Here is a 24,758-nt window from a genome sequence, read left to right as displayed (position 1 = left end):
CCTGCGATGCACAGAGGTACAGAATCGTCAGAGAGGACCACGGGGCTTTCACAAATAGATACATATTTATGCATCCTACTCTGCAACCAAAAGAGGAGTTGTTAAAAAAGAAAGAAAGAAAGAAAGAATCCACAGGAGAAAGACTAAAGAACATAAAATAAAATGGTCCAATCTGCGAACTGTGCAGCTAAACAGAAACGTGCAGTGCAATTTTAGAAACTGAGGAACTCTGTGCTGGAGGACCCCGTTTCTGAGTCTTGCAGTCTCAAGCAAAGTGAAGGTGACATATACTAGATAGGTGGAGAGACTGAGGGAAGGGTGAAGGGTGGGTAAGTGAACAAATTGGAAGGGAAGTCCGCCTAGAAGGATGGAGCAGCTGGAAGGGTGGGTGGGTGAGTGGATGAGCAATCAGATGACTTTCTGCACATGGTTATTCTCAGAATATGAGTTTCTGGGACCTCAACCCTCAAGTAGGGCATTTCTAGGGAAACCGTGGAATCTGTATGTTTAAAATGTCACGAAATGCCTGAGGAATAGATTGGGTATTTTTTTATGGGAAGCTCTCACTCTGCATAGTTAAAACATTTTTTCTATATGCTAGTGAGTGCTTTTATGAAAGTTATTGTAGCTCATAGGCCCAAATATGGACAAGAACCCAACATTCTGGACTTGGAACAAGTTACAGGTGTAACTGGAAGGGAATTAAAGGCCTAAGTGTACGTTTGAAAAGCAAATTCAGAAGCATGTGCTAAAGATAGGAGTTTGGGAACTGAGACCTGGAATCACAGAAGCTCTCCGCACTCACTAGTCAATTCCTTGTTTTAAAACAAAGAACGAATATCTCTCTGCACAAAGTTCTCCTTAGAGATGACACAGTCCTTTCCCATATCAGCTCACCTGTGCATCACAAAACATCCTGTAAGGCAGACACAGTGGATGTTATGATCTCCATCTGGTAAATGAGGAAACTGAGTCTCAAAGATTCAAGATACAGTAAATGCGGATGGCAAAACTGGAACCCAGGACCCTGCCTCCCAGGCCAGAACTCATCCCCCTAGTTTCAGGTGATGGTAAATTTCAATTGACTTATAAAGGCAGAACATGCAGGGAGGGGGGATATCTGTGCTGGGGCCTTAAAGGATGATAGGAGTCTACCAAGGAGATGACAGGAGGGGAGAGGAAGAACATTCTCAGCAAAGCATAGAAAAAGCAAAAGCACAGAGAATTACAAGTGTGTTGTTTGTTCAAGAAATGGTGAGCAGCTCAGTACAGCTGGGGCTGACAGTGTAAGCTGGAAGAGGAAATCTATAAAATGAGGGCAGAAAAATAAGCATGGAATTGTACAAAGCTTATGGAGGTCATTACTACCCAAATTTCACCCCATGATGGGGTCAGTGATCCTGCATCTGGAAGGGTGTCACGGCCACACCCACACATGTGCACAATGACTTATGGGCAATGCTTTCACAGCTATACTTTCTAGACCAGTGTCCACCAATGGAGGACTGATTAAATAAATTATGGAATGTCTCCCCAATGAACTACTATCAGCTATAAAAATTATACTCTCTCTGTACAGATAGAGAAGACCCTTTAGACAGTGTTGTTAAACTAAAAAGCAAATTGTAGATCTTTTCTGTAAGTCTGAAGTGATACATTTTTAAAAATCAATTTTCAGGATCGTGTATATAACGTGCTACTTTCATGAAAAAAGAAAAGAAGGCTAAGTATTCATAGTCACGTGCAGTGGCATAAAACACTAAAAGGATGTGCAAGATTTACTGCGAAGGATTGCATAATATGGGGATCCGAGCTAGGAATAGGGGGAATAAGACTTCTCACTGCAAACCTTTTTAATATCATTTGCTCTTGGAACCACATCAGTATATTACCTATTCAATATATTGCCTATCAATATATTACCTATTAACATTACATCAAAAAGCATCTTTAGCCAAATGAGTTGAAAATCGATGTCCACACAAAAACCTGCATGCAAATATTTATAGCAACTTTATTCATAACTGCGAAAACTCAGATGCAACCAAAATGTCCTTCAATAGGTGAATGGAAAAATAAACTATGGTGCCTCCAGACAATGGAATATTACCCAGCACTAAAAGGAAATGCTCTAGCAAGCCTGGAAAAGATGTAAGGAGGAATCTTAAATGCAAATAACTAAATGAAAGAAGCCAATTTGAAAAAGCTACATATTCTATGACTCTAACTATACGACATCCTGGAAAAGGCAAAACTATGGCCAGGGGTTGGGGGAAGGGAGAGATGAACAGGCAAAGCACTAAAAATAGGGATTTTTAGGGCAGGGAAACGACTCTGTCTGATGCTGTGGTGGTGGGTACGTGTCATACATTTGTCCAAACCCACAGGAAGTGTAACACCAAGAGTGAGCCCTAACGTAAACGATGGCCTTTGGTGGCTGAGAAGGTGTCAGTACTACCTCATCAATCGTAAGAAATGCACTCGTGCGTGAAGTTCATGCTAAGGGGACCTGGGAGGCGGGGGTGAGGGTGGTGAGGGATTATATATAGGAACTCGCTGTACTTTCTGTTCCTTTTTCTGTAAATCTAAAACTGCTCTGAAAAATAAAGTCTATTAGTCTGAAAGAAGAAAAGAAAGGAAGAGTGAGCCGGGTGCCAGTTGGGAAGAGTTCTAAATGGCATAGATACAAATCAGCCTGGACTCGCATCCTATGAACACAACCCAACATTTTTAAACAAGGTAGGGACAGAGCTGTGTTCTGGGGAAAACAAAATTCTGGTGACTCTGCAGGGATAAGAATACAGAAGAAAGAGACTGGGGCACCAATAAGCAGATTGTGGAAGGGAGATGGGGGTGGGTGGGAGGAGATGGGGGCAAAGGACAGAAAGCAACAGGACTCAGTGACAGCTGTCCCCGTGCATCTGGGGATGAGTGGGAAAACAAGAGTCAGTGTTTCCCTCTGGTTTCTAGATTAAACTATGTGGCACATAAGGGTCCTGTTAGAGGAAAGGGAGCAAATGAGATGGCAAAAACGAATTGGGTTCTGACCTGTGAAGCTATTTTACCTGCAGAAGGTGGATGTGGAAATGTACAGAGGCAGCTCAAAACACAGACATGCAATTCAGAAAAGAGGTCAGGGCTGCCTGAGAGACTTGCTCTGGTATGTATCAAACTACTAATTTATGCAAGGGGACATAATTCAACCCATACCGTTTTTAAGTAATAATATAGCATGGGTTAACTAGTGAAAAGAATCTAGTCTATTTCCTAAAATGACTGTAACCATGAGACGAAAAGATTAAGTTATTTTGCCCAAAAGGAAACACATTTTTTCTAAAACATTTATTTCAAATATATTTATTTATACAGTAGTCCCCCCGTATCCGTGGAGGATATATGTTCCAAGAACCCCTGTGGATCCCTGAAACCACGGATAGTAGCAACTTCTATCTATACTGTTTTTTCCTATATGTGCATACATACCTATAATAAAGTTTAATTTATAAATCAGGCACAGTAAGAAATTAACAACAATCACTAATAATAAAATAAAAACAATGATAACAATACACCGTAATAAAAGTTATGTGAATATGGTCCCTTTCACAATATCGTACTGCACTGCACTCACCCTTCTTTTCGTGGTGATGTGACAGGATGAAACGCCTTCCTGAGTCAAGACTTTCCACCTTTTCACTTAAAGGAAGCACTTTCCGGCTTCTCCTCGGCATATGTGAATGGCCAGCATCACTATTCCTGCACTTGGGGGCCATGAGTAAGTAAAACAGGGGTGACTTGAACACAAGCACTGCCCCACTGTGACAGTGGGTCTGATCACCAAGATGGCTGAGTGACTGACAAGACAGTTAACAAAACTTTATACCTATTCCCTAGGGTTTCCTATTTAATTATTTAAAATAGTAATCGATGTATACTTTTGAATATGATAAAGTCATATACATATATATATATACATATATACATATATACATATATACATATATATATATATATATATATATATATATATATATATCTATCTCAGTCCCAAGCCAGCGCCTTACTTAATGTGGTGGCACCAGAGGCTGCCCCACTTAGGTCAGGCCCAAAGGCAAAGAGAGCTACAATTTCCATCCACTGCTATTAACACTGAATCCAAGCTATAAGCCAATCAGACAAGAAAATGATTAAATAATTAGCAGTGTAAGAGCGATCCAACCTTCTCTATTTGTAGGTATTATAACAATATACCTGGAAAACCCAAAAGAATCAATGATAAGAGCTCACACAACCCATTAAAAGTTTTGAGAATTTTAGAATATTGAGGATAAAAACAGCAGAATATAAAATTAACAGAAAATCGTCCCATCATGAAAGGTTGACAACACACTCTGGGAATATGGAGAAAGAGGCCTGGTTAATACATTGCTGGATGGGATGCAAAATGGTACACCACCTACAAGGAAATTTGATAACATCTAACAAAACTGCGTACTTGTTTACCCTGTGACCAGCAATCCCATGTCTAGGCCCCTACTATCTCAAAGAAATGCTGACACAAACTGTTTTATTAAGCACCCAAAATAGACATTGATGAACAACTTTGTAACATTATAAAAATATGTAAACCAAGCCCAGGCATTGTGACAGACACAAGACCAGGCTCTTGTTCACTTCAGCACTATGTGTAATAGCAAGAGACTGGAAAACAACCCAAACGTCCAGTAACATGGGACGGATGAAACGACGATACTCATACATCCACAGAATGGAGCGCTGTGGACCTCTCACTGAGGAATGAAGAAGACCTCTGTTTGCCATATGGAGTGATCTCCAAGACAGGATTTTAGTTGAAAAAGGCAAAGTGGAGAAAAGGATATAAGGCATGGTACCATTCATGTAAGAAATGAGAAGAGCTGGAATGAATACTCACAGGCGTGCGTGTGTGTGTGTGTGTGTGTGTGTGTGTGTGTGTGTGTAGTTTATTACATATGTATGTAATTTTTTTAATGGAAGGATAAACCAAAAATCTTCCCAAACATGGTTATCTATAGGAGAAAAAGGCAACGAAGTAAACGAGACAAAAATAGAAACTAGACTTCTAGGAATATACAGGCATCATGTGTTACTGAGCTTCACTTTATTGCAATTCACAAAGGTTGTGGGGTTTTGTTGTTGTTTTTTTCAATTAGAGTTAACATACAATGTTATAGTCATTTCAGGTGTACAACACAGTGATTAGACATTTATATAATTTACGAAGTGATGTCCCCCGATCAGTCTAGTACCCAACTGATGTTGCGTTTTTTACAAACTGAAGGCAAGACCTTCCACCAGCAAAAAGATTATGGCTCGCTGTATTATGACACCTGCTTGATGGCGGTGGCCTGGAACCGAACCTGCAATATCTCCAAAGGCATGCCTGTACCTTGTTTTGTAGATTTGACAGGAATCCTGTAAATATTTTACTGACTTATAAAATAAGGGTCATAGCAACAACCATAGAATTCTCCATATGACCCTGTTTTTAGGGCTTTGAGCAAAACCTGAGGAAAAAGGGAATCATCAGAACCCACACGCAAGTTCTGACTAGTGAGCAGGCTTCCATGAAAGACCTTAAGGCGTGCTGGGCAAAGCCAGAGAGAGAGAATGGCTGCTAATCGGGAGACTCGAATGCATCACTTACCTGTACCTTGCTCTGGGGTTCATGATCGGCAGCCGGGAAATACACAACCTCCTGCACTTCATCCCTGGGCCGAGCTGAATTTTTTCCAAACACGACCAGACCGTCCTTGGCACGGGGCGGAAAGGCCACCAAACAGCAACTCGGAGGCGCCACTGCCATCCTGAAAAGGGAGAGATTGCCAAAGACGAGATGGAAGCAGGCCTAACGGGGAACATTCCAACAGTGCATTCTTCAAACATATTTCACCAGCGAAAATAGTGTTAGTACTGAACTGTGTGCAGCGAGCTCATTTAGAGATCCCAGCTGGCACATGAAGGTGGGGCGCCTGGAGTAGAATTACAGAGCCCCACCCCCGCCCCCCAGACCAGATATTGTTTGGTATTCTGTGGGATTAAACGAGCTCAGATTTGCAACAAACTGCAGCGGCAGCCAAAAGAGCAATGACGTCGGAGATAGGAAAGGAGGTGGTTTTTCCAGGCAGAAAACTCACACACACTGCAATCTGTCACAGTCATAGAAAACTAAATAAATATACCTGTAATGGTGCCCTAGAGAAGTGCCTCCGAGATGCATGGCTGCCGCGTAATAGATTTGGGGGTGGTGATGGAAATGGGTCTAGATTTACATTGAAAGATACTCCCTTTTTTTAAATACATTTTTTTTTCCACCTCAATGACATCACACCCAGGCATCTTTTGGTTTCCCGCACGCCTCTTCAGCTGCTCCTGGGTTGGCTTGTTCTCTTCTACCTGGCCACTGAGCCTTCCTTCCTGCTTGATCTTTTATTCCTCATTTAGCGCCCTTTTCTCTTTGGGAAAACTCAGCCATACCCAGAGCTTCCCTTATTACTTATGTGCCAATGATCTACACCTTTAATTCCAGCTTAGTCCTCTCCTGGAGCTCCCAGCCCATAGACCCAGCTGCCTACTGAATGTCCAAAACTGATTTCATCATCTTCTTCCCCAAACTGGATCCCTTTCCAAGGTTCCTTATCCCGGTGGCCAGCTCCTCCATCCATCTCACTGGAGTATCCAGAACTCAGGAACCATCCTTACCATCTGCTTCTCCGTTACCTAACATATTATCAAGTAGGTTCGATCTCCCAAGTCTCCATGGAAACTATCCATTGTCTCCATCTCCACCACCACCACCCTGCACCAAGCACCATCATCTCCAGGCTTCTTCAATGCCGTAGCCTCCTAAGGGGTTACTCCATAACTGCTGTTATTTCCCCTCCAAAACATTTGCCACATGGCCGCCAAAGTGCTCTTTTCAAAAGGATGTTTTTTTCCCTGTCATTCATGCTTAAAATCCTTTACAGGTTTCCCACAGCTCTTAGAATAAAGACTAACGTCTGAGCAAGCGGGTGCCCCCTCCCCAGCCTCATCTCCTGCCACTCGTAACCTCCACTCTCTCAGCTCCAGCACACAGGCCTTTTCCCAGTTCCATCCAATACTCCCAGGGCCTTTGCACAGTCTGAGCTCTCTTTCTTGAACACTCCTTTCCCTGCTCCGTACAGCAAAACCAGCTGCCTTGTTAATTTCTGCTCACAGACCAGCTCAAATGCCACTCTAATTTATGTCACTGTACTATACAAATGATCAAATCTGAAGTATCTGTGAAATTATTTTATTACCAACAATCAATACTTAGTCTTTCCCCCCCAAAGTCTAAGCAATATGAAAGCAGGTACTGTGTCTCTTTGGTACACCACTGTAAACCCAGCTCTGCACAATGTCTGCTGCAGGGTAAATTTTCAATAAATACTGAACAAGTATTCAATTCTCTTAACCCCCCCACCAAACTGAAGCTGACTCTCTATAACTCTTTCTCACCACCACATCCTGTGCCTGGCTAGAATGCCCCTCTTTGTGCATATCTGTCAAGATCTGATTCAAAATCCCTTTGTTTCAGAAAATCTTGTATAAAGAACTATGTCATTTTCTTAGCATTCAGAAGCACTAACACATTCAGTTTGTTCTAGGATAATGTACATTTGTTGCTTATAAATGTACTGCTTCCACTCTTTCAAATAAAGCTTCCTGAGGGCAGGACCCATGCCACCCAATTATAGTTGCTCTTTCTTCAACCTCTACTCAACACACATTATCATATTTGTGCCACCAGTTACCCAATTTAAATACATTTTATTTTTACAAATCCAAAATATAAGTGAGAAGTAAAGCAATGTTCTCAGCAAAATGACTGGGATTCAACACTCAGCCCCACCACCTACTAGCTGTGTGACCTTGAGCAAGTCACTTTACCTCTCTGAGCCTCGGTATTCTCTTCTGCCAATGTTTTGCCCCAGCCCACAGGTATCATGAGTATCAAAACGAAATGATGCTAGAGAACACATTTTGCAAACTGAGGAGGTTACATGAGTCTTAGATATCTTATTTGGATTTTGACTGTTCAAATACAGCAGCAGCTCAAATTTTCTGCTGAGCAAGCCCATCAGAACCAATTCACCTCCCTCATAACTGGAGCAGTTAGCAAACTGCAGAGTTGGCAACACTCTATGTTTAGAAACGTCTTTGTCTACAACCAGGCTACTTCAAGTTAGTTTGTATTTGCACAGCCTGGGCTGTCAGAGTTTTTCATTGCATTGCTCATGGCAGCCCATAACTCAGAAAACAATTCCCTCCTAGCTCAGAAAAACATCCCCTCTCCCCTTTGTGAGAAAGAAAAGGCAGGAAGATAAAGAGACTCCAGTTCTTTTTCCCCTTAACCTTTTTCATTTTCACAAAAACTGCATTATCTTCAGCCTTCAGGGGTACCGAGAGATAAACAAAGGCTCTGTGTGTGTAAGAGAAACCTAGAATAATTATAAGATAAAATGCCTTTATAGAGGGTTCCTAGAATCTGGGAGTGGGAAGAAAGGCTAGTTCAGCCAAATAAAGTATAACAGACCCAGAAGAAGATAAGATGGAGAAAGGATGACTTTACCTGTGTCTGTATGTCTCTTATATGTAATATGCCTTCCCATCTTCCCCTATTGTTGAGCCATTTCAACAGTACTGGTGTCTATCTCTGAGCAGAACCTTACTTTATTTGATCTTTAAAAATATGTAATAGAAATCCACAGGTGTTATGTTAACAAGGTGTATCTCTCGAAAAGAAATAAAACCCACAGGTTTTTTTGACACGCACCTATCCTTCAGGCAGGACATCTGCTTGGTCAGGAAGTCATCTGGGTCACTTGATGAAGATGTAGGCCACAGAAGCCCAGGGTCATGTGAGGCCAGGAAGGCTGAATTTTCCAGTAAATTTTGTGAATGATTGGGAAGGCCAGAGGGCGCAGAATTTTTATGCCTATTTTTTTTAATGCAAACTTTATCACAACCAGCAGCAAACCGGTCAAGGTTAATTATCCATTTATTTTTTCTGGATCACCATTCTACACACTGAAGGTCCAAAGGAACTTTCTAGAATGATGGAAATGTTCTATCTCCACTGTCCGATACAGGTAGCCAGTGGCCTCAGGTGGCTGTTGAAGTGTAGTTCGTGTGATTGAGGAATTGAATTTTTAATTTTATTACAAACTTTCCTTAGTTTAAATGAAAGTAACCACATGTGGGTAGTAGGAATCCTACTGGACAGAGCAGCGTTATAACTTCCCAGTAAACCCAGACATGAAGATTTTCACATTGTACTTTCCAATGATCCCAGAAATACTTATTTGTGAAGTCCTCCACTGATTCAAATGACAAAATGTGTTGTCATCCATAGAAATTGAATGAGCAAAGAGAAGGCAGCAAACTTCTATAAGACTGAAGAAAACAAACATTAGGAAGCAGCTACTGAACTCACCAGGCTGAGTTTAAGCACGCTTAAGGTGTTCAGAGCCCTGCATGCCAAGTCCACTTCCCCTGAGGCAAATCTCACATTCCTAACTCGGCATACGCCATGAAAGTGGCCCTCACTGCGACCTGGAAATCTCTGTACTTCTCAGGTCAGTTCCTCTCTTTATCTCCTAAATAAACCTTTGGTACCTTCACTTCTCTTCAAACCTCCAACCATCTCCTCCAAGCAGGTATCTCACCGCCTACACCCAGGACAGATGGCAGGGGAGGAAGACTCTTTCAGAGAGATGAAATGCAGGTTTGAAGGCCCTGTGGCTGGAGAAAGGAAAAGGAGCCAAAAAAATTTAAAAGGCTGAGGCCAGGGAGAGTGGGGGAAGAGGCTGGAGAAGCAGGTAGACAGGCTGGTCCACGCTGGGCCATGAAGGCCACGCCAAGGATTTTAGTGTCCATCCCACAATAAACACTAAAGCCAGGTTTTAGGTCGGAAGTGGAGCCAGGGCATATAGATAACTTTTTAAAGAAGTTGACGGTAATAGGCAGGAGACAGTTCCTTAGCTGGAGATAAAGGGATGGTTGAGGAATTCCCTTTCTATGTTCCTAACCTAAGGAAATGGTCAGGAATAAGGGCAAGATTTACGCACAGAAGTCTTCATCACAGGTGAAACACTGATTAAAATTTAATTGTTCCACATCAGAGAAATGGCTAAAAATGTATGCTACATCTATTTGGTGGAACACTACAAAATCATTAAAAATGTGTTTGTGAAGAGTTTATAATTGCATGGGAGAAATGGTTTTGGGAGAGGGTCCAAAATAAATTATCTTACTTATGTAAAAATGTGCCTAGAAAAAGACTAGAAGGAAATATGCTCCAAATAGTAACCGTGGTAGCCTGACCACTGAATTCTTTCTGGGTTTTTCTTTTTTCATCTTTTCCTTTAATTTCCAATTTTCCTATAAATATTTATGCTTATACAATCACAAAACTGATTTTTAAAAAAATAAACCCAGGGGACATTACCAATTTGGGAATTTTATTTTAAAGGAAAAAAGATTTACTCTTCTATGTCCTGACACATCTAAAATTTCACAACTGGCAAATTCTTGTTTGAGTAATATTTAAGATGAAATTTTTTATTCAGTGTTATTATAGTTATTCTATGATACTTTCTTTTACTTTTTGTTTTGTTTTATAGTCTGCCCAATTCAGTTATTCAAGGAGTACACAAATTTTCATTACTATCACACAAATAGTGGACAGGACTCCTACAGCTGTCTCCTTTATAGGAAAAGAAAAACTGCCCCAGCAGGCAGTCAGTTCTCTGCTGAGCCTCAGACAAAATCCTTCTGAAAGTGACTGAAAGAAACTTCACTTTGTTCTTATTATTTATCAAAATACCGGTTAACATACCAGATATTCAAACTAGAAAAAAGTTTTATATGTGTATATATATATATATATATATATATATATATATATATACACATATACATATATATATAAAAGTTTTATATATATATGAGTTTTATACACATATAAATATATATTTATATATATAAATATACATATATATAACTCATATATATAAAACTTTTATATATATATAAAACTCAACAAGTTAACATCTATATACTGCATTTTGAAACTTATTTACACGCTATTTGAAATTTTTATTTACAGGATTTTTATGAACTGTTAAATTATTCATGCATATCACAAAAAACACTTTAAGATTTTTCTCCTTTCCCCTTTATACGGCATTATGAGATGTCATATTTTCTTCCATAAAGAAAAATAACCTAAAATTCAATTAACTCCCAATCACACATGCTAATGCAGAGACGTATTGCATAAAATGTTTTCACCATTTATCTTTGGCTTTGAGAAACAGAGTCTAACCGTTTGGTAAAGAATTTCCCATGATAACTACTCTCTATGTGAACCAGCATTAAAATCAGTGAACAGAGCTTACCCAGAAAAAACGCCATGACGGTTATTCTTTTCACTTGTTTGTTTTGAGGAGTCATTCTGAAGCCATTTGCTGAGCCCTGGGGACCCAGAGGTGGGGGGCGGGGGGTGCAGTGTTACATGACAGGCCTGAAAAGGCAACTAGGTGGACTAAACTGTTTTCCAAACTACATGGTGTAGCCTTTCCGTGGGTTATCAAATCAACTGAGTGGATAAGATTTCAATTTAGCAGGTAAAATCAGCAATTTTTTAAAAGTAGCATTTTTTTAGAAAATACAGTATATGCATCTCACATAGTGTAGGTACAAGAAACTTTAAGTTCGGGTATTCACATGTAAGTGTGTGTATGTACTGGGTTGAAACACATTTCTCTCTGACTGTGGGTCTCAAGCAAAAATCTTTAAAAGCAACAGGCTTAAAGGGTAGGTCTACTGAATAAGGCTTCTTTGTACTAAACACCCATTAGGATTCCTGCCAGGTTAGCAATAAACTAACAGTTCCGATGAATGAAACACTCCAATTTAACTCCCATAGGTGGGTGAACTGACAGGCATTCCCTAAGATGTACTTGTTCAGAATATTTCTCTGTACTTTATGCTAAGTGGCATGAGCCAGTCATCAAAATGCAAATACTGTCTAATTTCACTTACATGAGGTTCCTAGCGTGATAGAACTCACAGAGACAGAAAGTAGAATGGTGGTCGCCAGGGGCTGGGCTGGGGAAAGATTGGGGAATAGGGTGATGCTGAATGGGTATAGAATTTCAGTTTTACAAGATGAAATGTTCTGGAGATTGGTTGCACAACAATATGAATAAAATTTTAAGCAACAAAAGTGGACGCTTAAAAATGGTTAAGATGGTACATTTTATGTTATTTCATGTATTTTACCACAATTTTTAAGAAATTGTTGTAATTAAATAGACACATGTGGCTAGAGACTCCAGCGCTAGACTGTGCAGCTTTAGATATTGTGCCATCAGCCACGGTAGAGCGTACTGATGCTCGATGTCTAACCATCTTTATCCTCCTTATCAAACTCCTCTCAGAATTCGTGACTGCCTCTGGGGAACAAGACGTTAAAACTCCACATTCCCTGGACTTCATAAGCCCAGGAGCTGCATCTATAGCAACGTTCATCCTCTGACTAATCAAAGGAGACTGGGTACAGGCTTGGGGGGCTGGAGCGCTGTACCCCTGTAACTAGGAGACTGCTTACAGAATGTCTAGACCAGGAGGAAGGAAGCTGCCTGGGAGAAAAGGTCTTTGTCCTCAAGTTCAGTGAGCAGTTATCGAAGGCCGTGAATGCTCTGAGCCAAAGTAGGGGTTTTCTTCGCTTGCCTGCCAAACCGCCCTGGCTTTTATCTCCATGAAGCTACGGAGTGCCCCTCATCAGTCACCTCATCCAGTAATAAGAAAGCCTTCAATTGCCTGAGACAGAGAAATGACTGTCTTTAGAAGCTGTAGGCTTCTTAACTGTCTTGCAAATAACTGTGACAGAGTGCCTTCACTTGTGCAAATGTCCAGCTAGGCTTCCTGCCTCTCCAAGCTCCCAGCTTTACTGCGCGTACCATGGAAGTTTAAATCCGATGTCTGTGGACTACAACTTCCAGGAGAGCAAAGAAGACATTATTTTCTTATAGTATTTTACTTATTGATAAATATTTTTTAAACTATTGATATTCCTGCCAAACTGAAAACAGAACAAATGATACTTATACATTGATTTTTCTCTCATTTATCTACTATTGAAATAGTAATGAATAAATAAGTGTGTGGGGAAGGAATTACCTAACTGAAAATTGGCATGTAAACACCCGCTGATGGAAGACACATAAATTAGCTCAGACTCATCAAGCTCTGCCTGAAAGAAAGATTCTACTAAGTGTTTCATTGAAAGCTCGAGAGAGTAGAGCATAAAGCTTTGGCAATCCATATCTATGTGAATTCCAGCTTCTAATATTCAATGCCTTGAGTTAGGAACTATCTAACAGAAGAAAGACCGACACTGAGGAAGTAAGCAAGCTTTGGAGTCAACCTGGGTTTGAATCTCAGCCCCATGTCACCGTTCTATAAATAGAAATAATGACAGGGTTGTGGTGACGTTTAAAGGAGCTGAAACTTACAAATACTTATGAAGTGCTCAGAATACCATCTGGGACACAGTAAAGGCTCAATCATCACAAGGACAAGAGAAGGTACCAGATGAAGGCTGCCCCTTTGTCAAGGTCCGATTTGTTCAGACTTCAGAAATTTGGCTTTTTTCCTTCAATATCTAAATGTGCTTTCACCTTTTGAAGGTATTCCTCATTGTCACTAGATGTCTTTTAAGAGCTGCTTAATATTCCCTTTCTGTAATTTCAAGGGCAACACCTACCTCTGACAGTTAACTCCTGCGGTCTTCAGTGCCAATCATCAGCTGACATACTTCCGAGCAGCATGGGATGGGACAGGGGTGGCAGGCTGCACATTTGTGTGGTTTGGCCTGGCATGTTGGCATAGATTGCATTTTTTTTAATCTGAATATAGCAAATCACATTTTATAATCTAGACATTTTTCCATAGAAATACAAACACTTGGCTTCCCTTGAAAACTCCAAAGATCTATCAACACTGGGTCTATGTTCTTGCATGACAACAAGACTGGAGTGGGGTAGAGTCTCCTCTCCACAGTCCTTTCCACTCCCTGACACCAAGGCCAGAGACAGTGCCACTTACCATCACCCTGGGGCTACTGATTGTTTTCTTTTTTCAATGTCAGGTCGATTGCAGCTATTCACAATGCCTACTTGGCCCCGTGTGTACAGGGGTGAGAGAATGACACCCTTTAGGGACAAACAGATCCTTGTTTATATCCTGATCCACCCATTAACTGTGAGAAATAGGCAGGTTATAAACTCTCTCTGAGCCAGTTTCTGCATGTGAAAATGGGACCGAGCCCCATTCACAACATAGCACTCGTCTTTACAAGAAAGCATATGAAAAGTACCGAGTCCTGTGGCTATATACAGTGGGCACTCGATAAATGTTCACTTTCCTCCCTCCTACTACTCACTGGTGATGGGGTTTGCCAGTTTTGTACCAATCCCTACTATGATCCTTCACCCTCCCACCAGTGGTTTGCACCTAGCTCATCAGACACACTCACGTTCCAAAGTGTGACTAAAATGTGCTTAAAGAATCAAACCGGGGGCGGACGGGTGGCTCAGTTGGTTAGAGCATGAGCTCTGGGCAACAGAGTTGCCGGTTTGATTCCCACATGGGCCAGAGGGTTCCATCCTCAGCAACTAGAATGAAAATAATGAGCTGCCGCTGAGCTCCCCGGGCGGGATGGCTCAGTTGGTTGGAGCACATCCTCTCAATCACAAGGTTGCCGGATCGGATCGACTCCCACAAGGGATGGTGGACTGGGCCCCCTGCAAGTAAGATTGAACAACAGGTAACTGGATTTTGAGCTGAGTTGCGCCCTCCACAACTAAGATTGAAAGGACAACAACTTGACTTGGAGATGATGGGTCCTGGGAAAAACACACTGTTCCCCAATAAAGTCCTAGAAATACAACAACAACAAAAAAAAACAGACTCAAACTAGAATGATGGAAACTGTAGCTCTAATGATCAGTTTATGGAGAATACAAATGTCACCGTGGGAATGCATTTAGCAAAATCCAGATTATGAGACACTTCCAGGACAAATCTGATTTCTTCAACAACTACATCAAAAACGGCATGGAAAAAAAAAAGATTAAGAGACAAAGTTACTTAAGAGGTCTATATCAGCCAATTGCAATGAATGGAACTTATTTAGATCCTGACTTATTTTTTTAAACGTGTACAAAAATTTCATAAGCAACTGGAGAAATGTGAACATTGATCGGCTACTTGATATTAAGGAATTAGAATTAATTTCTTAGCTATAAGTGTGTTTGAAAAAAGTAAAAGCCCTTTTAGAGATGCATGCTGAAGTATTCCCATGGGAGATGATAGAATGAAAGACATCCAGGAGAATCCCGGGAGCCCAGATGAGACAGGATTGGTGATGCAATGCAAATGGCTGGAGCTGGGTGCTGAGTACACAGTAGTTCGCTGTACTGTTCTTTCTATTTTTGTGTATGCTTGAAACTTCCTATAATAAGTAACTTTTAAAAAATAAAGCACAGGATGAGATCTGTAAAATTCTTGAAAGGATAGAAATAGCACTGGACTTATCTAATACAAGGAATGTTTTCTTGGAGTTTTTACATGTGAGTAACTTCTTTGGGTCTCAGATACCTCTTTGAAGAAGGATACTGGGGCAGGCGGGATAGGGAGAGATTGTACTTTGGCTGGTATGTTAATGCCTTGGGGAAGAAGCAGCCCTGGTTCCCTCTGCTTTGCCTAACCTCCTTTCCTCAAGTTTTAAAACACATCCCAGAGCCTGACCTATCCTTAGCAGGGGAATGTAAGACTCTTTCTGAACACCACCATGCAAATTCTTCTTACTATTGGCTGACTCAAACAGTCCTAAATCATTTTTTTAATTCAGGAAAGCATAAACAGCTCAAGCAGTGTTCTTTTTTTCCACTCAAGCTAACCAAATTAGAAAAATATAGTCAGATCAAGTACATTGTCAGGAAGCCATTTTCTAATACGTGGCAGGTTGGAAGACAGTTTTCCATCTTTCATAGAGTGTTAAGAAAGAAAGAAAATGACTCGGTTTCACAATGATATACTCGTACATTAGACCTGTGCAGTCAGGATAATCTAAGAGCTTACATTATGTCTTTTTAAGGGTCGGATAGACCCAGATGCTGGGTGCAGTTCCTCCATTTACTAAGTTCTTCATCTGTAAAATGTGGTCATGCTGTCTACCACACATAGTTATGGGGATTAAATGAGATAATATATGCAGAGTGTCTGAAAAAGAGACACATTAAAAAAAGGGGTTGTTCCTTTAACTTGTTCTTAAAGATCAGGATTCCGAGGATATAATGATAATGGGGATAAAGGAAGAAGAATATGTGAAATAGGCAGGTATGTGCTTAGCTGCCCAAATTATTCTCTGTGGGAAAGATCTGGGAGCTACTGAGCAGACTGCACCAAGCGTCCTTTCATTTCCTTCTTTTCTCATTTTTTAACATTGCTGCTACGGTATTGTGTCCACTAATTTGGCAAGGTTGCTCTGAATTATGACCTTCCTATTCCCACCATCTGTTTTCCTCTCCTGTCTAAATAATGCACTATTTTGCCCTTTTCCCATTAAAGGGATTTGATGTGTGCCTGTTAGCTTTGTAAACCTGGATTTTAAAAAATCTTCCAATTCTTAAAATGGTGGTTTACACTCTGTCCCTGTAAAAAATTCGCTCAACATTCATTTCTATAGAAGAAATCAAGTCATAAGATTTAACTCTTGCTAGTAATCAAAGGGTTCCTTTATAGCTACTAGCAAAATGAACTGAAAAACTACTCTGTAAATGTCCATTGATGTTAGAGCCATTTGCTGTGTTTTACCATTAGGAAATGTATCCCATTTTGTTACCAAAAGGAACCTTTATACATATATATGAATATATGTATATGAACATATTTCTGTGTGTATATACACTTGTGTAAATATATGTATATACTATAGATAGAGAGATTGATAGATAGCTAGAAAGGGAGGGACCTAGAAGGATTAGTATCTGAGAGTTGAGAGTGGGAGTAAGGGTGGGATATAGAGATAGAAACTTTAAATTTTACTTTGTCTAGTTATGTCATTTTAAATTTCTTTATAGCAAGTTCACATTATTGGACTTTTAATTATTTTAAAAATCGGATTGGTGTTTAAGAAGGACATTTTAAGACATTTAATTCTTTTAGGTCACTGGGGCACTTCAAAGTAAATTTTAAAAATACACTAAGGTTTTACTTTGAAAGAAGCAAAAAAATATTCAGAAGAGCCTTTGATCACTACATTTTAATTAAGTTTTTTAAGAAGTCAGATGAATTACCAGCACGTATTTTGAGCCCCTAACCACCTACAAGCACTTTGTTCAAACCAAGAGGAAATGGAGCTAAAAAGACGTTTTCAAGGTCTTTATCAGGTAGAATAAGAGGCGTTCACATACCCAACCCAGAGAGGAGGCCAGTAACCCTACCTAAAACGATCAAAAATGCTTACAGGAGGTTTCAAGGATGTCTAGCTCACCTTAGCGGAGTACATTAAGCATGGGAGATTTCAATGAAATGTTTAACCATTAAGAACAGAAGAAGAAGGGACAACATTAACCATGTCAAACTTCTCTCTCCTTCAGGTGAGACTTAAACTTGTAGGCCCCCGCTCCCTCCCCTTCCAGTCACCCAGACTGGGTGACCTGACATTCCATCCAGTTTAGTTCCCGACCATCCATCCCACACTGGGGTCATGCTGCTGCCATCCCCCGAGGGAGGGGGGACAGGTGGATGCGACTGACACCTGCATGACTTCTTGCTTTCTGGGTTCTCAGGCAGTGTACCTGTCACAAAGGGAATGGGTGCCTTTAGTTTTATCCCATTCTTTCCACTGACAAGAGCTCCATAGCCATCCGTAAGAGTTACTAAAAAGACTATTCCATGTAAGGTCTAGATTAGGGTAGGTATGAGAGTGAGGGTGGACACATACAATGAGGGAAAAGGATATGCCTACCACCTGGTACAGGGTAGGTACAAGGTGCCAACCGACGGACCTCAGAGATAAGTGAGCCCAGATCCTACCTATCCCAGTAACTCTTTCCTACATTTCTTGGTTGTTCTATACCTTTGTTTCCCAAGTTGAACGTTAAAAAAATTTTTGGCAAGATGTTTCTAGAGTCCCTCTAGGCCTGTGATTGGAATTATACTGGCTTGGTAGACTCATTTAACAGAGATAACTAAAATAATGAAAATCATCAAATCTAACATTTTATGTTAGATATTAAGCATTCACTGTGTGCTTAATAACATCCTAAGCAACACATAAATATATAGTATATATAAATAATATGTAAAGTAAGTTAATCCTCATCATAACCATATCACACAGGTATTATTATCCCCTCGTTAAAGATGATAAAATGGAGGTTAAGAGTAATTAAGTCTTGCCCAGGGTCATATCACAAGAAAGCAGTGGAGCAGAAATCCAGGCTCCAAAAGGCTCTTAACCACCAGGCTGCCCTGACTCCATCTTCCCAACCAAGAACAGGGCTTGTCTTGAGCTTTTTTCTAAGCCTATTTAGTTTTGTTTTGTTTTTTTACAGGGGTTCTGCCCATTTTCCAACAACTTTACTAGAGAGAGATGTCCAAATCCTCAATAAAGAAAACTGTAGGGCTTTATGGGGACATAAGAGAGAACATACTCTTCTTTGCTGGGAAGACCCAATGCTATACAGAGGTGTCAGTCTTCCCTAAATTAACCCATGAAGTCACTAGGCAGCAATCAATTTTGGATATAACCTGACAGAAATGATCCTGAAGGGCCAGCCCAGTAGCTCAGGCGGTTAGAGCTCCACGCTCCTAACTCCGAAGGCTGCTGGTTCGATTCCCACATGGGCCAGTGGGCTCTCAACCACAAGGTTGCCAGTTCAACTCCTTGAGTCCCACAAGGGATGGTGGGCTGTGCCCCCTGTAGCTAGCAATGGCAACTGGATTTGGAGCTGAGCTGCGCCCTCCGCAACTAAGATTGAAAGGACAACAACTTAACTTGGAAAAAGGTCCTAGAAGTATACACTGTTCCCCAATAAAGTCCTGTTCCCCTTCCCCAATAAAATCTTAAAAAAAAAGATCCTGAAGTTCATCTGGAAAGGATATATAGGATTAGCCAAGAAGTTTCAGAAATAAAAACTAATGAGGAAGTTTGAAGCCCTGCATGATATTGTAAGGGGTATTACAAAGTTTCAATAATTAAAACAGTTTGATACTGATGCAAGAATAGACAGAATAGGGGTGGCTGGTTGGCTAGAATGTGGTGCCAGTAACACCAAGGTTGCCAGTTTGATCCCCACATGGGAACGAAATCTGTCCAGATCCTCATCTCACTCCTAATCGAAAAATAATTATTACTCAAAAATGTAAATGTTTAGAGCATTTATATTGGTAGAACCCGAGGAAGGCTGGTCTTTTGTTGTCCTCTACACTTGTGTCTGCACAAGTGTAGAAGAGAAAGCCACCTCGGTGTGTGGTGTTGCAATAAAGTAATGTAAATTCTAATAATCCCTTGTGTTCTGATGCCAGATCTCCTCCCACAGAAACCATGTGGCAAAGATGGTGGACAGCTCTTGCTCACCCCACCTTAAAAAGAAGGAGACTGATGAGTGACTTTCTCAAGGTCACACCCCTAATTGGAGGCAGAACCAGAGCAAGGACCGAGGTCCCCTGACTTGCAGTCTGGGAACCGCTCTTTCCATGAGACGCATGCATCTTATTTGGATGTGTTTGATGTGTCTGTGAAACCAGACCTATCAGAACGTGGAAGTCACCTTCCACGTTTTGTGCAATATCTGTACTGCCCTTTCGTCACCTCGTTACTGTCCCACCACTGGAACCTCTGGCAACCCCACTGCCATTGACTCCTGTTCCTGGATCACCACATACTCTGCTTTTCCTGTCCCACGAACAGGATCACACACCTCAACCAACCTCCGCGTTCTGTTAATGACTTAGACCCACACAGTCCGATAGAAATATGATGGAGGACAGGTGCCAACCACATATGTAATTTTATGTTTTCCAGCAGCTACATCTACAAAAGTAAAGAGAAACTGGTGAAACTATTTTTAGTAATATAGTTTATTTAAACCCAATATGTCCAGAATATTACTTCCATATATAATCAATGTAAAAATTATTGACCTAGTTTACATTGTTTCATGTAAGTTTTTGATCCCCGATGTGTATTTTACACTCAAAACCCATCTCAATTCAGACCAGCCACATTCCAAGTGCTCAAGAGCCACACGTGGTTAGTGGCTAGTGGCTACTGAACAGGACAGTTCCGACCTAGGCTGCCACGCCCGTAAAGGGTCCCAAACTTGCATGTTGATTGATTATTTCTGGATAAAGGGATCATGAGTCTTTAAAAAAGGTAACTTTGGCTCATGTATACTTTTTATTGATCTCCAATACAAAGTGCATGTGTTTATGTATTTTAAAAGCTTGTGATTTTTAAATATCTTTGGCATATCAGGGGAATTTGAGTGAATGAATCTTCCCATTCATGCCCTAATGCAATTTTTTTTTTAATGGCACATGTGGCGTCAGCTCTGTCTTCAGTTCAACATATCTAGCATACTTAGCTCCGATCTTTTTCACCCTGGCAAATTATTCTCCCTGCTGTCTGCAACACCCCCCACCCCCGGCCCCCGCAACCTTCTCCTCTGCAGACCACAGGGCTGACAGCACAGAATGTCCAAAAGACGTATTTTCCATGTCCTCACCACCTCTGCACAAATACTAACCCGGGCACAATTTCTACTGTTGTTTTAGTAGCTCTGGGGTCACTGGTATATGTATATCACTTGGGAGAACTCAAATTCAAATTATAGAGAAGGCCTCTCTCTTCTGTGCTGCTTCGAAGTGATTTTAAAATGGGCCTATTATTTTCTTTTACTTAAAATTAGACACATTCAAAAGCTACTAATTTTTAACCAGAAAATGCATGTCTCACCTCAAAGACTATGATTAAAGCAATGTTTTTGGTACTTAAAAACAGAAGCAGTTTAGTCACTAGAGAATGGGACCATGAGGGACACACAGCTTAAGGAGTTAAATGGTCTTGAATTAGGAAGCTAAGGTGAGGTCACTTACTTTAAATACCTACAGATTTTTGAATTCATGCTACAGTTTGGTTTTGTGTTGCTCTGTTTGCCACCCTAAAAATGATAGGTTTGCCCTTCCCCCTGGGCTTTGAAAGGTAGCATGTGGAATCCTGAACGTGGGAGACCCACACCTGCATTTGGGTCCTCACTGCCAGTGGCCAACCAGCTATATGACCTTGGGTGTGGTCCATGCACCCCGCTGGTTTGGGCCTCCCAGGCTGTAAAAAGGGGGTTGACAACAGAGTGCTCTCTGGGGCGGCTTCCAGCATCATCATTCCTGACCTTTATGCTAATCTTCCTCGGTTCCATTACCCCCAAACACTTATCTCCTCATGCATCTCCCCCTTCCTAAATGAGAAGATGGCCGGCAGTACAGCAGTGAAATGGGAAAGAAAGGCTGTTCAAAAAAAAAAAAAAATCCTAAAATGAGTCACCTTTCAAGAATTTACCATTGTCTGGTGCCTGGATGCTTGCTCATGGTGTTAGATCAGTTCTTGCAAAGAAACTTATTCTAAGAACCTGGTGTTTGTCATGTGTAGTGTTCTTGGATGACGTTTACCCTAGACGCCCATCTCTTCTAAGAGCCACTTGTAGGTACAAAACAACACTGAAGTTATGCATCCAACAGACATCAGCAGCCTCATAAATCCACTTCAGTGGAGTCTGGATACACTCAGTTCAGAATCAGAGAGTTTTAATTAGGTCTTTGCACCAGCTTTTGATAAGTTAGAGAAAATAATTACAGCTCCCTAAACTTCCCACTTAACCTCCTCAGGATCCTACAGCACCCTAAAATCTAACCTGCTGCAAGAATTACTCCCTCCCCGTGGAGCTGGCTATAACAACACCCAGGAGAGCTTTCCCTCCCACAGATTCCTCACTGAGGCCTGAGTCCTGGGGACGTTAGCTGGGATCTCTGCTGCTTCCGCCCGGCCTGATTTTTCATGCTGCCATTTTGAATTAACATAGGTTTTCTCTGCAACTGATGCATGATCTGGTCAGGCGTGGAACACAGTAGACACACACACACACACACCACACACACACACACACACACACACCCCACATGGAAGCTTGCCACAACCTAATCCAAGACACTTGCAAGCCAGCATTAAACAGCACATCCAGAAAGCCCCGTCGTATTTAACAGAACCCTGACTCGGTCTTCAGTCACAGCAAATTACCAGCTTCCTTCGGTGTACTGGGGTTTGTTTAGCGGACATTTTGAACCCCTAAATTTGAGTTCTCATCCATTCTCTGAAGTTCAAGCGTCCCTCCTGCTTTGCAGACCACACTCATCTCAGACCTCACGAGGGACGTCGCCAAATAATCGGCGCCGGGACAGACCAGAGAACCGAGGGCTCAAAGGCTCACTGAAGCGGAGAATCGGCTCCGAGGTGCACGAGTGCCTGTCACCAATAGGTGCCCCCAGCGCCATCGCGTCAATCTGCCCGACATCCTGCATCCCGAAGGTTCGCCCAGGGTGTGGCTTGAGGGGAAGTTGTGTCAAGTCCCGCGGCCCGCGTGGACCAGAGCAACAGCCCGCGCATTAGCCCTTAAGGGGAGGGCAGGCCCCCCCCCCCACGATTCCGGATCGCCGACCGCGTGGACGCGGGGGCAGAGCCGGGCCACGGGCCGCGGCCCCGCGGGGCAACCGCGTTCACGCCAGCCCACGAGCGCGGCAGGTGCGTTACCCGCCCCGAAGGTGCCAGGCCCGCTCCGCCCCCGCGCTGCGCCCCCGTGAGCCCCGAAACCCGGGCAGACACCCCAGCGGGGCAGCAACTTAGACATCAGGAAGGGGAAACAGGAAAAGCAGCCTGGGGGGTCGTGAGAGTTAAAGGCAAATGGGGGGAAGACGAGGTTGAGGCGTGGAGAGCCGGGACAGATTCAGACGAGGCTGCAGCGTCCGCGCCCTGGGGGGGGGCGTCCCTCTCCTGCGTCCCCGCAGCCCACACGCCCGCGCCACCCCAGCTCCGGGCCAGGCCCCCAGCCCCCCACTCCCCCAGAGACCCCAGCCGGCCCCAGCCCGTACCCGCCGCGATGGGGCCCCGGGCAGTACCTACTACCCGCGGGTTCGGAGGGACAGCGGGAGGCGACCAGGCACCGGGGACCGCGATGGCGAAGTGGCGTGAGACCTGCGGGGAGAAGAGGCTGCAGGACGCCCCGCGCTCCCGGTGCTGCCAGCCGGGTTCGCCTGCGGGCGGCGGGCGGCGGGCTCCGGGCTGGGCTCTGCGGTGCCGATGCGGAGGCCGCCCAGCGCGCGGATCACTGCGGCGACATCGGGGGCCGCAGCTGCAGCGTCGGAGGCGGCGGCCCGGCGCTCCCCCCTCCCCAGGCTCCCCGCGCTGCGCCCGCGGCCCCCCGGCTCACAGCTGGCCCGCTCACGTGACCGCCGGGCCCACCCCCGCCTCCTCCCACCCGGGACCGCAGCGCCGCGCTCCGCCCGGCAGGGGAGGGCGTCTGGCGGCGGAGGAACGGCCGCGAGGGCGGGTCTGGCGGCAGGAAGGGGCTCTGCTCGATTTTTATTTCTTAATCACCACCGGGGTTGCAGCTGTCTTTAAAGGGAAAGCCCGGGCTTGAAAGAGTTAGGACCTGCTGCCTCGGGGCGGCTCTACCAGGCTCTGCCGTTTGGTTGCTACGTGCGCGCCTTGGAGCCTAAGCAAGATTTCCCCACGGAGAAACGTGTCCGGTACTTGTTGACTCACAAGTCCAAGCCAACACCCTGCTGTTAAAGGTGCCATCTGTGCGTTATTGATACGCCAGACCCTATGCCGGGCATGTGGCTAAGGAGGCCCAAAAAGGTTAAGTAACTCGCCCAAAGTCACACAGCAAGTAGCAAAGCCAAGATTCCGTACCTGGGTTAGTGACAGAGAGGTGACGTGTGTGTGTGTGTGTGTGTGTGTGTGTGTGTTTGTGAATGCTGGTATCCAGGTCATTAGTAGTCAGGACATACCATCCTTCTGTTAATGAAACATAGATCTACCTTTTATAAATTAGTGAGAAAAAAAAGGATTATCCTGTGAAGAGAAAGTTTACAGGAAAACAAATGCAATACCACTCAGGCATATAAAGAGAGATTGAAACTCACTTAACTGCAAATCAAATATACAAGGTAGCATTTTCCACCTGTCAGATTAGCATAAATTAAAAAGTTTTCTAACCACCATGGAGGAAATTTGGCGCTATCTCCCAAAATAACAAATACATGTCTAGTCTTTGACTGGAGGATTCTACTTCTGGAGTTTATCCTACAAATATGACACAGGTGTGAAATGATATGAGCACAAGATTGTCAATTGCTACATCATTTGTGCTAGCACAGATTGGAAGCCAACGTCCGTTAATCGGGGACTGTTCAAATAAATTACAGCCCAATACAATGAGATGCTATCCAGCTGCAAAAAGACATGAAGATCTCTATGTACTGATATGAGAGATTTCCAACCTATACTAAGTACTGGGGGTAGGGAAGCCATGTGCAAAGCATTGTGTGTAATCATTTGTGGG

General features: G+C 42.8%; 1 protein-coding gene across 5 annotated transcripts in view; it reads right to left on the bottom strand.

Annotated features, from left to right (window-relative positions):
• SCRN1 (secernin 1) overlaps positions 1-23,642 on the bottom strand; it is a 61,084-nt gene extending 37,442 nt beyond the window's left edge. For 2 of the 5 annotated variants that reach the window (XM_081079843.1, XM_081079841.1), the window contains exons 1-2: positions 23,311-23,642; positions 5,687-5,846 (exon numbers count right to left, since the gene is read on the bottom strand). In XM_081079843.1, the coding sequence (XP_080935969.1) occupies positions 5,687-5,845 (159 nt within the window). In that variant the 5' untranslated portion in view covers position 5,846; positions 23,311-23,642. Of the gene's footprint in view, positions 1-5,686; positions 5,847-23,283 lie in introns of all 5 variants that reach the window. The other 3 variants (XM_081079845.1, XM_081079842.1, XM_081079844.1) reach the window with 2 other exon arrangements.
• Positions 23,643-24,758: the final 1,116 nt, after the last annotated feature.

This window comes from Rhinolophus hipposideros (assembly GCF_964194185.1).
Source record: "Rhinolophus hipposideros genome assembly, chromosome: 18".
In the NCBI taxonomy this organism is placed as follows: Eukaryota; Metazoa; Chordata; class Mammalia; order Chiroptera; family Rhinolophidae; genus Rhinolophus; species Rhinolophus hipposideros.
Note: the sequence above shows the minus strand (reverse complement) of the source record. Positions and strands in the feature narration are given on the sequence as shown.